Here is a 15304-nt window from a genome sequence, read left to right as displayed (position 1 = left end):
CCTTTTATGTTCTGTATAATGAGGAGGAGGCTGGACATAAATGTGCTCTTGGGGTTTTTTTTTGCTGTGTTAGTGTTGAAACCAGAGGCCTCCTTGCCCTTGGAAGAACCCTTTCTGAAGCTCTGTTTGTAACTCTTAATATAGTGTTGCTTCTTGAGGCCTAGTACAAAATCCTGATGGCAAGCTCTGTCCAGGACAAAATTTGAGCAACCCAGAGGAAGGATTTAGCACCTGAAAGCAGTCTGATAGACAAGCAGGTAGCTGATCAAGCCTCAAGGTAGAGAAGCCTGTTTTCCCCACTTCAGGTAGTGGCAGAAAGTTGAGTGTTGGCTGGTTGTCTCCCATGTGCTGGTGAGACCAGACATAGATTGGTTAACCAAAGACAATTTAGTGAGTGTGCTCTGATGGGTGTCATGTGAAGACAACTGGGTTAACTCATCCTAGGAATAGACACTTGTTTGAGTTAGCTGATCTTTTACCAGTAAGGCATGTGAACATTCTCTTACTGGCTATCTATGTTTACTTCTCCCAGAACTCTGGATTAGGACTCTTTAGCTGATAGATGATTTTAAGCAGTTGGAAGATAATGGCTACACTCCCAAAGAAATATGTTGAAAGTAGGATACGTGCAATCTTAGTTCTGTTAAAAATCAGTTATTCAGGATAAATAGCAAATAAGTCATTCTTGGGGGGACTCAGATGATGATGTTGTAGTGCCTGCCTTTCATATTGCCGTTGTATTTTGATTTTCTGCTTCTTCACTCCCCCTGCCAAAGTTAAATACTCATGTGAGTGAGGTTAGCTCCCACATACACAGCACGTGCCTTGCTCAATAAGGTAGTTATGTGCCTCTTTTTTCTGAACCTCATTTATTAAGCTAATATTTATTTCTTTTTTCCTTTTTTTGATATCTTAGTCCTGAAAAACATAATTAAGATTTTATTTGTGTAATAATGCCTGTGTTTAACAGAAAGGTCACTGCACTAACACAGAAAAACTTTGATGTGAAAGGAAATGAGTAGAAAAATAGAAAATAGTATAGCTGGCTTCAGAGTTTTGCTGGACCTACATTCTTCTTTGCCCCATCTTGTGTCAGTTTCCAGGTGATAATGTCTTGTAAGCAGAGTGTAAATTAAATCTTAGTGCCTCTTAACAGAAAGAAAATGAGTAATAGCAGCTGATTCCTCACAGAAGCCCTTCTGGACAAAAGCCAGGTGTAAAAAGCATTAGGGTGACCTCCTTTGTTACTCTTTGTTTAACACTTTCATGAATTCACTGTGGAAGAAATTAACTGTCTAATTGTGTCCATGGTAAATGCTGTTTCAAAATGTGTTGAACTTGAACAGTGTAAGTTATATTACAAAGCAACATAAACCTGTGAAATTTTTACTTTCCTGTGTAGGTGATCTCTACGGTGCCATAGGCTCTCCAGTTAGATTGACTCGGACTGTGATTGTTGGGAAGCGCAAGGAGCTGGTGCAGCGCTTGCTCTATGTTCTAACTTACTTCATCCGGTGCTCCGAGCTGCAGGAAAATCAGCTGACCTGGAGTGAGAAGGCTGGGGAAGGAGAGCAGGTGCTAAATGGAAGCAAGATCACAACTGCACTAGAAAAGGGAGAGGTAGAGGAATCTGATTATGTAGTTGTCACTGTTAAAAATGACCCTGCTCTTGTGCCTCCAATCCTACCTCCAAAGAATGATGGAAGTAAGAACAACAGTACTGCAGAGTGGGTGCATGAACCAGAAAGCACTCAGGCTGTCCCAGTCTCTTCGAAAGAAAAGAGGGAAGCAATAGAAAAGGCCAGTCAGACCGCTGAAACATCTGTTGACTGTCTAACTGGCAGTTTCTGTAAAGGAGCAGCCGATGGTAGGAAAAGAACTGTCACTGATACAGGAATCATATCCTACTCTGAAGAATCATCTAAATTAGAGGATGTAATGGATGTAAAGAAGAACAAGAACCAGAATGAGAGAAAAGTAGAGAAGCAGTTTTCTAGTAGGTCGTCTGCTGTACCTTGTCCTGAAAGGTCTGGCCACAGGAGTTCACACTTAGAAAAGGTCACGTTTCAGATTGGAAGTTCAGCATCACCAGAGTCAGACTTAGAAACTCATAGAAAAGAAATGGAAGAAAATCTGAAGGCATTAATTAAAAATCCAGAGGTGATACATTGTGCCTCAAGTTCCACAAATCTGACTGTGGATGCTTCTCAGAATCAAGACAGTTGTGAAGCTGCCTTTGTACCCATCAGTAAACATAATGTTTGTTATGCACAAATCCCACCATGTGAGGAGAAGGAAAGTATACTTAACCAACATATGAAAAGTAAGGGAACTGAAATGAATTTAATTAATTCAATATCTAGTGAACTGCTTTTGCCCACAGATAACATAGAAACTGTAAAATTGCCAAACATGAAAGAAACTAGAACTTTATGCTCTGGCAATCTGGAGAACTATTCTTCTGACTGCGTAGAAGCAGATTCTGCTGTCAAACAGGATTCCTCTAAAGTAGGTGCTAAAGATGTCCCCTATGGGGATTCTAGAAGGAAAACCACCTTCAGAGTTGAAGGGGACATTCCAAGGAACGAGAGTTCAGACAGTGCTCTTGGAGCCAGTGATGAAGAAGGTGATTGTTGTATCCCTGATGAAGTGCATCATGATAACATCAGCAAACGGCTTGAAGAATTTGCAGAAGTGGAACTTCCTTTGCCAAGGTAAAAAAGTCTGATTAATTTAGAACTAAATGGAATCAAAAGCTGTAGCTACTTCAGAGTTGTTTAAAATTTCAAGTCTGAAGTCTTCTGGGAACCTGACTAAGTTCCTTGCAAGCAAATCAGTAGCAGACAGTGATGTAGTTAGAATTCAAGATTTGGCAAAAAGGAAACAGACAGAGCAGATTTAATGAAGATTTATGACAAAGGTATATTTCAAATGCCTAAAAAAGGTGATCAAACTTTTTATATAAGCTGACTGAAACATTTAGTGTAGACACGTAGATAGAACATCTGAGGACAAACAAAACTTTGCTTAAAAAGACTGTTTAGATTTGACATAATTCTTAAGTGAAATACAGATTTGGAATAAAGATGGGCATGCTGTTTGAAAATTTTTGAGCATTCCAGGTACATATGGAGTTGGATGGTGCTTAAGGTCAGTCTCTAGACTGACCTTAAGAATGAGAATTGAAGAAAACTCAAATTTAGCAAAACTGTAACCAGCAGAACATGGAGCCCATACATCCCACAAACTCCATTGCACATAAATTTGCTTATGTACAAGTTTGAAGAAATCAATATGCTGTTAAAATTTAGCTTTTAAAATTCTTGTTTCAAAGAGCAGCTGTAGATGTTTACTGGTGTGAACATTTATGTGTACTTGTAGTACAACTGTTGATTATTATTTGCAGTAGAAGGAGCCATGACTTTGCATTCATGTAAAATCTGAATGCAGGCTGTCAAGCAAGAGTCTTACCTGCTTTGTAATTCTGTATTTCAGGTCAAATACCATCAGTAGTCAATGTGTGAAAAACTTTGGAAGATCACTTCTGGGTGGTTACTGTCATACATATATACCCGATCTAGTGCTGCATGGAATAAATAATGATGAAAAACTCAAGCAGTGTCTACTAGCCGATCTACTTCATGCAATGCATGTGAGTTAAAGTGCTGAATCAGAGTTGTGATATTACTGAAATCTACAGAAGTAGGTTATTTCAGTAGGTGACTTTTTTACTTACCTGTTCTGAACAGCCACAACTGCCATGTCTGCCTTTTTTAAAGATGTAAGCCCTTAATTTACTATATGCAATGCCTGTTCATGCAACAATCATGTGCTTTCCTTTATTACTTTTAAGGCTTCTCTTCCAAGATTAACACAAGGAAGATTGTTTGCAATTTCAAGTTACAAACAAGGAAAAGAACCCTTGAGCTGCTTCTCTTTTCCATCGTAATAGCAGACAAAATTACCTGCATTTCAGAAAAAATATATGCAAGTTGAAACATCTTATTTTGCCACTTAGTGGCATGTGTTGCATGTGAGGTAAAGTCATGCTGAGGCCTGTATGATGCTGGTCTGTAGCAGAAATGACTGACTACAGAAGATATTTGTATATAGATAAGAAATTTGCTGTGTTCTTTCTCCACTGTAAGTACTCCTACATTATAAAATTTATAACTAAGCTTTCACTGGAATAACTGTGTGACCTCAGTATGCAATTTAAAATGCTTATCTAGTAATTGTCAGCAGCTTCTCTCTGTAGCAATTAAGAATGATTCTGCTGGTATGACTGCATGTACTATCCAGAGCAGTGATATGTGTGTCTGTCTGTTCCTAAGAAACATCAGATTGGTCTGTTGTGATAGTGTGGCTGTTCTTTGGTGGATGACAAGTGGGCCACGAGCTTGCACAGCTCTTGCTGCTTGGGGAGCCAGTGCTCTCCTGGGGTGCATAGCAAGAGCATTCTAGCAGGTGAAGGGAGGTGAACCTGCCCCTCTACTCAGCCCTAGTGAGGTCACGTCTGGAGTGCTGTGTCCATTCCTGGGCTCCACAGATCAAGAAGGATGAGGAGAGAGTCCAGTGGAGAGCCCCAAAGATCAATAGGGATCTGGAACATCTCTCTTCTCAGAGGAGACTAGTCTGAGAGGGGATCTCATTGGTGCATATTAATATCCTAAAGGCAGGTGTCAACAGAGTGGTGCTCAGCAACAGGACAAGGAGCAATGGCCATAAACTAAAACACAAGAAGTTCCACCTCAGCTTCTGAGGATGAACTCCTTTATGTTGAGGGTGGCAGAGCACTGGAACCAGCTGCTCAGGGAGGTTGTGGAGTCTCCCTCTCAAGAGACATTCAAAACCCACCTGGACTTGTTCCTGTGTCACCTGCTCTAGGGGACACTGCCTTGGCAAGGATTTGGATTAGAGGATCTCCAGAGGTCCCGTCCAACCCTAGCTTTTCTGTTATACCCTTCTTGGTTGTGCATAGTAAATTCCCTCCCATATCTCTGAAGCATTGAATGTACTTTCACCATACTGGATCAGTGTAATTATTACACTCTTCATTTTGAAAGAAACTAATCTCTTCAGGGTCGGGGGAATACATGAAGAAAAATAAAATGGAGTAGTGACTTTGAGGCACTAATGAAAATTAATGTCTCAATCAAATTGGCAGATGCAGTGCTGCTGAATGTAAATCTTGTCGCTGTCTTCCTTGTCATTTTTTGAGATGCCTTTGGTCCCCTAATGGACAAAAACATGCATTGAATCACTTCCTTATTTGCTACATCAGTGTGTAAAAGTAGAACCTCAAACTGAGCTGTGGAAATGTGTATGAAAGTATCACATAATTGTATTTTGTTTCTGTTGCAGCATCCAGTCCTAGATGAGCCCATAGCAGAAGCCGTCTGCATTATTGCGGACACAGATAAATGGAATGTACAAGTAGCTACAAGCCAGAGGAAGATGATGGACAGTGTGAAGTTAGGCAAGGATGTTCTGGTTTCAAGTCAAGTATCCAGTCTGTTGCAGTCTATTTTACAGCTTTACAAACTGAACGTCCCAGCTGACTTTGTAAGTATTTCTTTATTGAAGGCTGAAGCTAATGGAAATTGCTTAACTCAGATAGCAAGCATAGAGTTCTGTAACTGTGTTGCAATATCAATGAACTAAAGCCTGATATAATGCAGAGCTGTTACAACATGTTGAAAAGAATCCATGCTACAGTCTAGTAATGGCTACAGTCCAGTAATGGATACCAGTGGGAACCGAGTTGGTTCTGGCAAACAGCTTCCTATTCTTGGGGTTTCTGTTCAACCCTGTGCAGTGGATGCCTCTTGTCTCTCCCCTCCAGCTAGCTGAGTCTGTTTGTTTACTTGACCCTTCTGCTTTATACATATTTTAGCCAGTGCTCTCTGGGGTAGCTTTGCAGATGGCTCCATAGGATTGATGGGATGAGACACCTGGGAATGGATGGGTTGCAGCAGGGAATAATGGATACCAGTGGGAACCAAGTTGATTCTGGCAAACAGCTTCCTATTCTTGGAGTTTCTATTCAACTTTGTCATGTTGCCTACTCCCTGTGCCACAGCATCCTTTCCTGTCCTCATTTGTAGTGGAGTTCATCAGAGCAAATCAGTAATGCTGGTTTTGCTGATTACAACAAAATTACCCCCAAGTCTGACTGCAATAACTATAATTCAATTTTTAGCACATGATTATTGGTGAGGGGAGATGGAGGGGATTTTCAGTAGTCACCCCTTTTCTAATAAACAGAATTGATTTGTCCTTCAGCAGATAGCTTTGAGAAATTCTCTAGGAATCCCATGTAATGACTGTGCCAGCAGATGGAAGAGGAAGATAGAGCTAGACACTAACAGCTCTAAATGGTATTAGTTGGCACTGTTTTGGGTTAAATTGGTGGTATTGATTACACTAAGTTCTTCAAGTCAAATGCTAGGCAAGATATGTGGGTACATTTTTGAGTGTTTTCTCTGAATTCTTCTGGGCATTGAAAAATACACAACTGTGGTTGAAATTGTATCTTAACACTAGTACAGTCACACCTTAAAACTTGGCCTTTTTAAACTGAGTAGTTGATTTTACAACTGAAGTGTTCTTTCCAGTGTTTCCTTGGGATTTATATGTGCAGTTTCTATATGGGTTGTGTGGTTTGGGAGGTGTCTGGAGGCAGAATGATTTTCAGGGGTTTTTGTTTCCTTTTTCTTACAAAAAGGAACTGTGAAGTGACAGTGCTAGTTGTTTGTAAATTTTTCATCATTTGTGTTAGAAATACTTTGATCCTTCTGTCAGGAGATTTTGCAACTCTGCTAAAACAACATCAGTGCATGGAAGCTAAGTATTCCTAAGCTCTAGGAGTAGTAGTAGTATTTCTGTTGATTTAAATTTGGATAGAAACATATGTATTGATGTACTCATATCAATCAGAGTTGACCAGAGTGCAGTATGTTTGAAATTTGCTTTAGGAGTGCATATCTCTTTACATGAAGTTACTGTTCAGATGAGTAAGTATTTTTGGGGTTTTGTGGTACCAACAAGAAACAACCCAATTTGAGACCAGATGAAAGGAAAGTGGTGATGTCTTTTTTGTACCACTTCAGATTGATAGTTTTGCTGCAGAGAGCTTTGCAGTATGCCCTGGTGAGAGGAAAGTGCTGGTTGCAACTGCTGCATTTCAGCAATATGTCAAAAGTTTTACCTGCACCTTTAAGCTCAATTTAAGCTACTCTTCTATTTTTAGAAGTTACTTGACTTTTTTTCCATTTGGTCAATGAGAAAAACTGCAGCGGAAGCTAATAAAAAAAAAAAAGAAAAGAAAAATACTTGTGGACACTGAACAAGATGGGTTAATATACCAAGCCTTTGGGCAGAAACATCTTTTGATTCTTTGCTGGTGTTCAGAAGGAATAGATCATATGATGTAAACAACTCTTCTTTTGGAATAATGTGGGATTCTTCCTTACTTGCTCCTTCGTAACTTAAAAAAAAAAACAAACCATAATCCTTAACACAAATACTGGAATTGAAACCGATTGAACTGCTACTTTGTGAATCAGCTGCATGCCCCCCATAACCACTGAGAAAGTGCTCATAGGCTTTTTGCATGAGGGTTACCTGTAATGGAAAAGATAAGAGTGCTTGCTTCCCTTTTGGCCAGAATCAGAAGTGTTATGATTATAATGACTTGAGTGAAAATTTGCTTGAAGCTAATTGATCAAACTATTGTCAAAAACCTTCTGCCTTTCTTCCATTGGTGGCAGTGATTTTACTCTACTACTGTGAAAGCAGCATTTTTTAAAATGCCTGTTTATTTTCCATTATTAAGACTCGATATTAGCTCATTGAAAGAATAATTAAACATCATCATGCTTCAGATGATCAGCAAAATACATCTTAGGCTACATACAAGCCTGAGTCTTTTGTTTCTCATTAGTTTCTTAATTAACAAAACTGGTCTCACCAGGTCTCACTTCTAATATTTAGGGTTTTCATTCAGCTCCAGCACATGGGATGATGGCCTGAAGCTATTTGCTGCTACTGTTTCTAGTTGCTGTCTGTGCCTGCTGGATGATTATATGTTTGATAATGTGAGGTTCTGTATGTGCTTCCTGCTTTCATCTCCTGATTTCAGAGAGCTGACCTAATTTAACTTTTTTGAAGTGGTCATCCCTGTGAAAAGAAGGAATATATCAAATTGAATGTAGCTTTGTCCTACAACAAAATACCTGATAAGACTTCCTACCTACTCAGCTTGTGAAGACATGCTGCCTGCTGACCTTGTCTTGCCAGAATAGCCCCTCTCTCTCCTTGAAGCCAAGGTTCATCTGCTCTCTTGTAGTTGGTATATGAGAAATTGCCATGAATCACATGACTGTATTTAAAAATAATATGCATTTTTAGCATTCCACTGCTGGAACAAAAGTGGAATGATTAAACTGATGTTTCAACTTGAACTATTACCTTTTGGCAATCAGCATCAAATGTTTAAGCAATTTTAAACTAGAAGTACTTAGGAATTATGAAAACAAATGCCTAAAATGGATTTGTAACTTAGTTGCTACAGAAAGCAGTCAGCAAAAGAGTGATAATTCTGTTACCAATAAGGTACTGGTGTCTTCCACGTCTTGAGTCTTAGTTTCTTGAATGGCACTAGAGCCTTACAGCTAGAATGATCATTTTAGAAACTGTTGTCTAAACCAGGTCTTTCAGAAAAATAGTACTGACTTATAACAAAGACATCTTGATCCAAGAATACTGCCTTAATTCTTAGTAGGGTATCTTGAGTTGTTTTGAACCTCATTAAAACTGCTTAAGTTGGCAGAAATGCAGTGACATGAGTGGAAATAGAGGTGCAGTTTGTGCAACAAACTTACTGCCCAGGAGAGCTGGAATACCCCAGTTCTATGAGGGGCTTCCTCTATGAGGGGTACTGTAACTTCTATATGTTTATAGCACAATTGTAATAAATCCAATTGCCTCTTCTAGATTTTGGAGTGGAGGCTTAGTTTATCTTCTGAGGTAGAAGGTAAAGCAATTGTGCTTACATTTCTGTAATATTTGCATGTGATTGCAAAAGGTGTTCTGAGCTTTGTGGTCTGTGTTTACAGTGCATAATGCATCTTGAGGATAGACTGCAAGAGATGTATCTCAAAAGCAAAATGCTTTCAGAATATCTGCGAGGACATACAAGAGTGCATGTAAAAGAACTAGGAATTGTATTGGGGTGAGTATTGCAGGTATCAGTCTTAAGCAATGGCAAAAGCAGGGGCTTTGTTTCCTTTTCATCTGAGTGTTGACAGCTTGTTCTCATGAGGATTTGCTTCATGTTTAACACTCCTCTTTCATGTGCCTAATAAGTTGCAAAAATGGCTCTACTGAGCTATCTCAAAATCAGGAGGAGACATTTATACAGCAAAAACAAAATACTTGTAATTTTAAAATTTTCAGATTTAAGAGAGTTTAGATTTTGGTCATTAGGAAGTTATCCAAGCATTCATACACACTCTTCTGTTGTGATCTCCTTACTGAGAACTTCATCCCAACAAATACTTCGGAATTTTTGGAATGAAAAGGGTGGATTTGTACTTAAAGGACAAGAGGGTCTCAAAGATCAGGTGTAGAAAAATAAACAGGTGTCCTGTTCAGCAGCTGTCTTCTAATAATAGTACTTGATTGGCATATAACCTCTAGGGAGCTGCCTGCTGACAGCAGAAAAGGGGGAAGAGGTAAATACGCTTTCTCAAGATGTTTTTTAACACTGTAGATTAAATCTAACTTTTTTCCAGACTGTTCAAGATTTCATACTCAGAAATGCAGCTGTAAATAGTGAAACAGTGAAATAAGCACTTTTCTCAGTGTGTGTGTACGTGTTAAATATATATAAATATGTACATACATCCTGGCCTCTGAGCAGCTTCACATTTGGAAATAGTTGGAAACTGACCATTGTACTTGAGAGACATTCCTTGAACTGTTATTGCATAATAAGTAATAATTTTAGCTTTTGGTCATCTTTGGTAAGAAAGTGCTACTATGGAGCAAACTGAGTTGTATTCAAAACCTGAAGTGCATAATCTTCCATAAGCTGATATTTACTACTTTGTTAAACTGGGCTTATTGGTGCCTACTCAGTAGTAAGACTACAAGCTGAGACTTAGGGTTTAGCAAATACATAAAAGATCTTTTATTTAAACCACAAAAGATTATATAGCACAGAATGTAATACTGCTTGCTATCTTTTGATTTAAGTGCTAACATACTTCTTGGTTTTCAGCATTATTTACCTACCTTTACTGGAAGTACATGATTATTGACAGTAAATAATAATTAAACTAGGAACTTAGTAATAGCAAGACACTTCCAGTTTCTTTAAAGTGGATGAAAAGTATCATCTTGTATTTCTCTTGTGAAAGTGACTGTATATTATTTTAAAGGCTGTCTCTTTTTTTTTTAATTTCTAGGATTGAATCCAATGACTTGCCTTTGTTGGCTGCTATAGCAAGTACTCATTCCCCATATGTTGCTCAAATACTCTTATAAATTAAATTCTCAGGATAGTCATTCCCTTAAAGTACAGTTATGAAAATGGGAATGTTGAATGAAGAACAGAGGTGCCAAACACTGGTAAAGGGGAGCACTGAGGAAAGCAGGTGATGACTGTACATTCTGCCACCTTCTGATTCTGATTTCAACCGGATGTTTTATCGGAGGACTTCAGTTTACATAACACAAAAGGCATTCAGGTTTTTCTTACAATCTCACTTATGACTTAAATCAAGAGACTGCATCCTTGCATTTTATTTTTATTCAAAGGACAAAAGTTAACACTATGTGGCAGACTGGGTGCTGCCATCCAAAACGCTGCTCAAAACCATGAAGTACCAGTTAAAAGAACAAGTGGATTAGAATGGATTTCGTAATACTATGCTTGTGAGTGTGGTGTGGTGTATGTCTCTTTGCTGGGGAGGAGGAGGAGGAGTAGCTGTTAACTCTGTATATAGCATTCCTATACAAAAGTGTATTCGGTGGGACATGATTTTCTTGCAGAGCATACATGTGGTTTTGTATAGTAGAAGTGATGGGCTCAGAACAAGCAACTTGGATTCAGCAGCCAGATATCATGTGGGAATTGAGGTGTGCATGAGGTTGATGTGACTTTTCCATTTAAGGACAAGAGGTTGAGAGCTGTGGCTGCTTCTGTTTTAATGAGGAGGCATTCAAATGGGCCCATGGCTACAAGTGGAATGGAATGGACTTTGGAGAGAGGGATTTTGTGGGAAAGCCTTATGGAACTTCTGCTACAAGTTTACATTTGTTGCTGATGCAACTTCAGTAACTGTTGATTTGCTGTATGACTGTGGTCCTGGGAACTAAACTTGTCTTGGTGTCATCAAGTATTGCTATCTCCAAGGAGTATGAATTTGGAAAACTTGTGAACGATGCCAGTGCTGTGAGCATGTGTCCGTGTGCACATACACCAAACAATTGGCACAAACTGAAGACAATCGTATTGGGGAAATACAAGACATCAAACAACCTCCATCAAACCTTTAGTCAAAAGTATTACTTTTTTCCAGCTATGAGTTGTCACTCTGAGTAGGAATAGAAGAGGAACGTTGTTTGAAGTAAAATGAAATGTGGGGGCAAACCCCAATATTTGATATTACTCTGAATGTTTGCAATTACCCTTTTTGATTCTACAGAAATCTTGAACTATCATCCAGGTGCCTTTCCTTACTAGGTTATCTATTCTGACACCAGAAACTACTTGTCCACTAGTTGATACTGGCCTTTGGTGTTTCTAGAAAGCAAAATAAAATTTTGTACTTCACTGTTTTCACGTGGTTGATTAAAATGAATGTAAAAAATACCTTTTTTTGCATAAAGCACTGTTAAGCTGGATATGAAACTATGGACCAGACTGAGGAGAGAACAAAGGATCAAAACATGCTTAAATGGAAAACTGAATGTTGGACTGTTCTGTTGTGAGCCACTGTGAATACGGTGTCTGAAACTGTCATCTTGCAAGCAAATTTCTAGCAACACAATTGCTTGAAAATAGTGAATTCTAATAAGAAACTCCTGTTCACCAGTTGTGAGTTCTCCTTGTTGGTGGTTACAGATTTTTAACACTGAAGGGACACACTTTTATTAAAAGTGTTTTTATTTCCTACTACCTTGATGTTTGGACTTTTCTACAGTAAACTTTCAATTATTTGAAATAATGAAATGTGCTTATTGTGAATTGTTTAAATGTGATGGGGTTTTATTAACCTTGTGTTGCATTTTGAGAGAAATAGGTAGACTGGCCTACTGTGAAAAGAGGTTGTTTCCGCGTGGAGGGTTACTTAATATTCTGATACAACACTTCTAAAGCTGTTCCTTCTATGCTGGTTTTCTGACCTGACATTCCAAATATTTCTTTTATTGCTTTTCATATTTCTCCCTTGTATTCTGCCTAAAAAGGCTAAAATCTTTCTATGGTTCAGGTTTTTTTCTCCTGCTTTGGAGCTAAGCAAACTTTTCATATCTTTGGTCTGTGAATCCTATCTGCTGGAAAGTAAATTTACCTCTGCATATGGCTTTTAGCAGATGCCACTTTCTGTTTCCCAAGGTTAAAACAAGGAGCGAACCATAGAGCAAGTCACGTATTTCTAAACTACCCTCTTGATGGAGAATGTGTGTATGCATGCGTAAGACTATGAAACTGCTTCTCTGAGTGTACATAGAAATCCTTTTGTACTTTCTCTATTTCATGTCGCTCTTAAATAGTAGCTGACATAATTTAAAGTCAGTCCAGTTCTTTTAAAGTTGGGTTTTTATCTGAACAGACTCTGACAGTTCTTCAAAAAATATATGCTAACTTAAAGATGTGCTTTTGTTGTCACAGGGTTTACTAAAGAGGACAGAGATCTGCAGGCATTCAGTGATTTCAAGATTAATACCATAATCAATAATAGACCTGGTTTTACCACATCAACTGTTTAAAAAAAAAATCTGCTTTGGGCAAGACATCAGTTAACTTTGTGGTGGCATGTGAGCTGATGGTCAAAAGCACTTGAATTTTCTTCAGCCCAGGCTAAAACTTTATAGATCTTGCTGCTTTCTCTAACATTTTGCTGCTCTTCAGAAATTACACGTTGAACTATTTTATTCTCACAGTTTTAGTTTTGGGGGAAAGAAAATTCAAAATGACAGCTCTTTATTACCTTTAAAAGGCTTTAGACTAATGAAAGCTAATTACATATTTCCCCTCCACCAAATGTACTACCTCAGTTGACAGGATTCCACTTTCTAGGGCTTTTTTTTGACTCGAAGTCTTTAACTTGTTTTTGGTAGCATCTTGATGTTTATGTAAATTGGTGTGGCATGACAGGGCAGTAAGTATTTACAGATGTGTTTTTTAGACATTTTTAGGGCATGTTTCTGGTTTTATTTTAATAGGATGAAAAGTGATATGAATGTACAGCTGTGTTGAAAATTGATAATGTAGCTTAATTTTCAAATATTCCAAAGTTGTTTTTATCAGTATTATGTAGGTTTTTTGTAAACTTAAAAACATACTTTCTTGGTTAGGTGGGAGTGCACAGTCTTTCCTAAATCCCACATAAATGCAGTTTACACACTGAAATTTAAAGAATGTATGCTGTTTTCAGGCAAGACTAAACATAGGGGAGGAATGAACTGCTAAATTGTAGAATTTAATTGAAATTAATTCTTTAACCCCAAACAATACCAAGATTGGAAGATTTTAATTTAAGTAAGGTACACTCTGAACTAGTCTATACAACTTTCTTTTGCTCCCAAAAATCTAATAGACACTGATTCTGTAATTCACATTTCTGATGGCATCTTCCAGAATTTTAGATTGATTTTCTCGACTTCATATTATAAGCATCTTTGCTCTTAAAGTCAAAACTTCTTCTCAGATGCATCAAATTCTTGTATATAAGGTTTATGCAAAATGATCACTTACCCTTCAAGGAAAACTTCTACTTCAATTAAAAGGACCCAAATGAAAATCAAGTCTGAACTACTGAATTTAGTCTAGACAATTTCCTTCTTTTTTTTTTTTTTTTTTTTTTTTTTTTGGGGGGGAAGGGTGGGGGATTTGAGGTCAAATGAGGTAATTTGACATACATGGCAAGTTTTCCATAGTAGAAAAATGTGTGTTGCTATTGCATGTTTGGAGAACATAGGCTTTTTTAGGAATGACTGAACACCAATGTCAAACTACATGGTTTTTTTCTTATAGTTGTTTATGTACACTATCTTTTTGGTCAATTTCTTTGCGGCATTTGGTGCAATAAACTTTCTGAAATCAACGTAAGTGGTATTTGGTATCTTCCTTTTTAAAGCTTCTGAAATAGCTGTTGTTGTTGGAGCTGAGGTCTAACAGCACATGGACTATTAGATAACCCTTCAGCAAAGTAAGTAACTGTTATAAGAGGTGTCTAACAGGAAAGCTACTCAAAATTTGGAACTTGGTTGGTTATCCTTGGAAGTTTTACCCCACTTATAGGTAAACAAGAGCTCTTACAGTGTGAAAAATTTGGGCAAAAAATAGTGGGAAATGAAGACAGTGACTGTTGGAATAGGTGGTGCAGAGGTTTCACAGGTATGTTCTCTTCAGTTCTTTCCATAAGCATTTGAGCTAGCTGAAAAATGTGTTGCTGTTAGATAATAAATTAAGTTTCTAAAATTGCTCAACTGAACAGGAGTGAGTGACCCCTCATGTCTACTAGATTATGAAATGGTTAGTGCATTTGGTCTGATTTAGTTTCAAATAAACAGGTTTTTGATTTCTCTCAGATCTTCCATGACCTGACTTTCTATTTAGTATTCTGAAGCTTATTGGAAAATCCTTATTTAGAAATAAAAACAGAAAGGAGATGAGATAATCAGCTGTATTTGTGCTTCTTTGAGCAGGTCTGAGTTAGTCTGATTTGTAGGATCTAAGCATTTCTTACTTAGAGACTGAAATGTTTGCTTGTTGGTCAGGCTAACAAGGATTGGAAGTAAGAAAAAAGCCCAGGAACTTTGGCATCAAGGACTTGATAGTGAGGAGAAAACCCAGTTACCTGACTGTTCCAGTCCCTGATCTCTTTGATACTTGTTAACCATTGGACTGTCTTAGTGATTTGTGCAGTTCACCAACCTGTTTTTCCATCCAGGTCTTGTAAGACTCCATGAAACTCCTCTGCTCTGATTTCACTACTTGAAAAAAATGTAGTTAAGCTGTTGCTCATACCAGCTGGTTGAATTTCTTTTTAAAGGGCACTTAGCCAGTTTC

General features: G+C 38.0%; 1 protein-coding gene across 1 annotated transcript in view; it reads left to right on the top strand.

Moving 5' to 3' along the window:
* Positions 1-14334, top strand: part of FNIP2 (folliculin interacting protein 2) — a 33719-nt gene extending 19385 nt beyond the window's left edge. Inside the window, exons 14-18 of the mRNA XM_030947139.1 lie at positions 1403-2714; positions 3496-3652; positions 5365-5565; positions 9120-9235; positions 10473-14334. Coding sequence (XP_030802999.1) covers positions 1403-2714; positions 3496-3652; positions 5365-5565; positions 9120-9235; positions 10473-10551 — 1865 coding nt within the window. The 3' untranslated portion in view covers positions 10552-14334. The remainder of the gene's footprint in view (positions 1-1402; positions 2715-3495; positions 3653-5364; positions 5566-9119; positions 9236-10472) is intronic.
* Positions 14335-15304: the final 970 nt, after the last annotated feature.

This window comes from Camarhynchus parvulus, chromosome 4 (assembly GCF_901933205.1).
Source record: "Camarhynchus parvulus chromosome 4, STF_HiC, whole genome shotgun sequence".
NCBI classification, from domain to species: domain Eukaryota; kingdom Metazoa; phylum Chordata; class Aves; order Passeriformes; family Thraupidae; genus Camarhynchus; species Camarhynchus parvulus.
The sequence above is the reverse complement of the archived record's forward strand: the minus strand, read 5'-3'. Positions and strand labels throughout refer to the sequence as shown.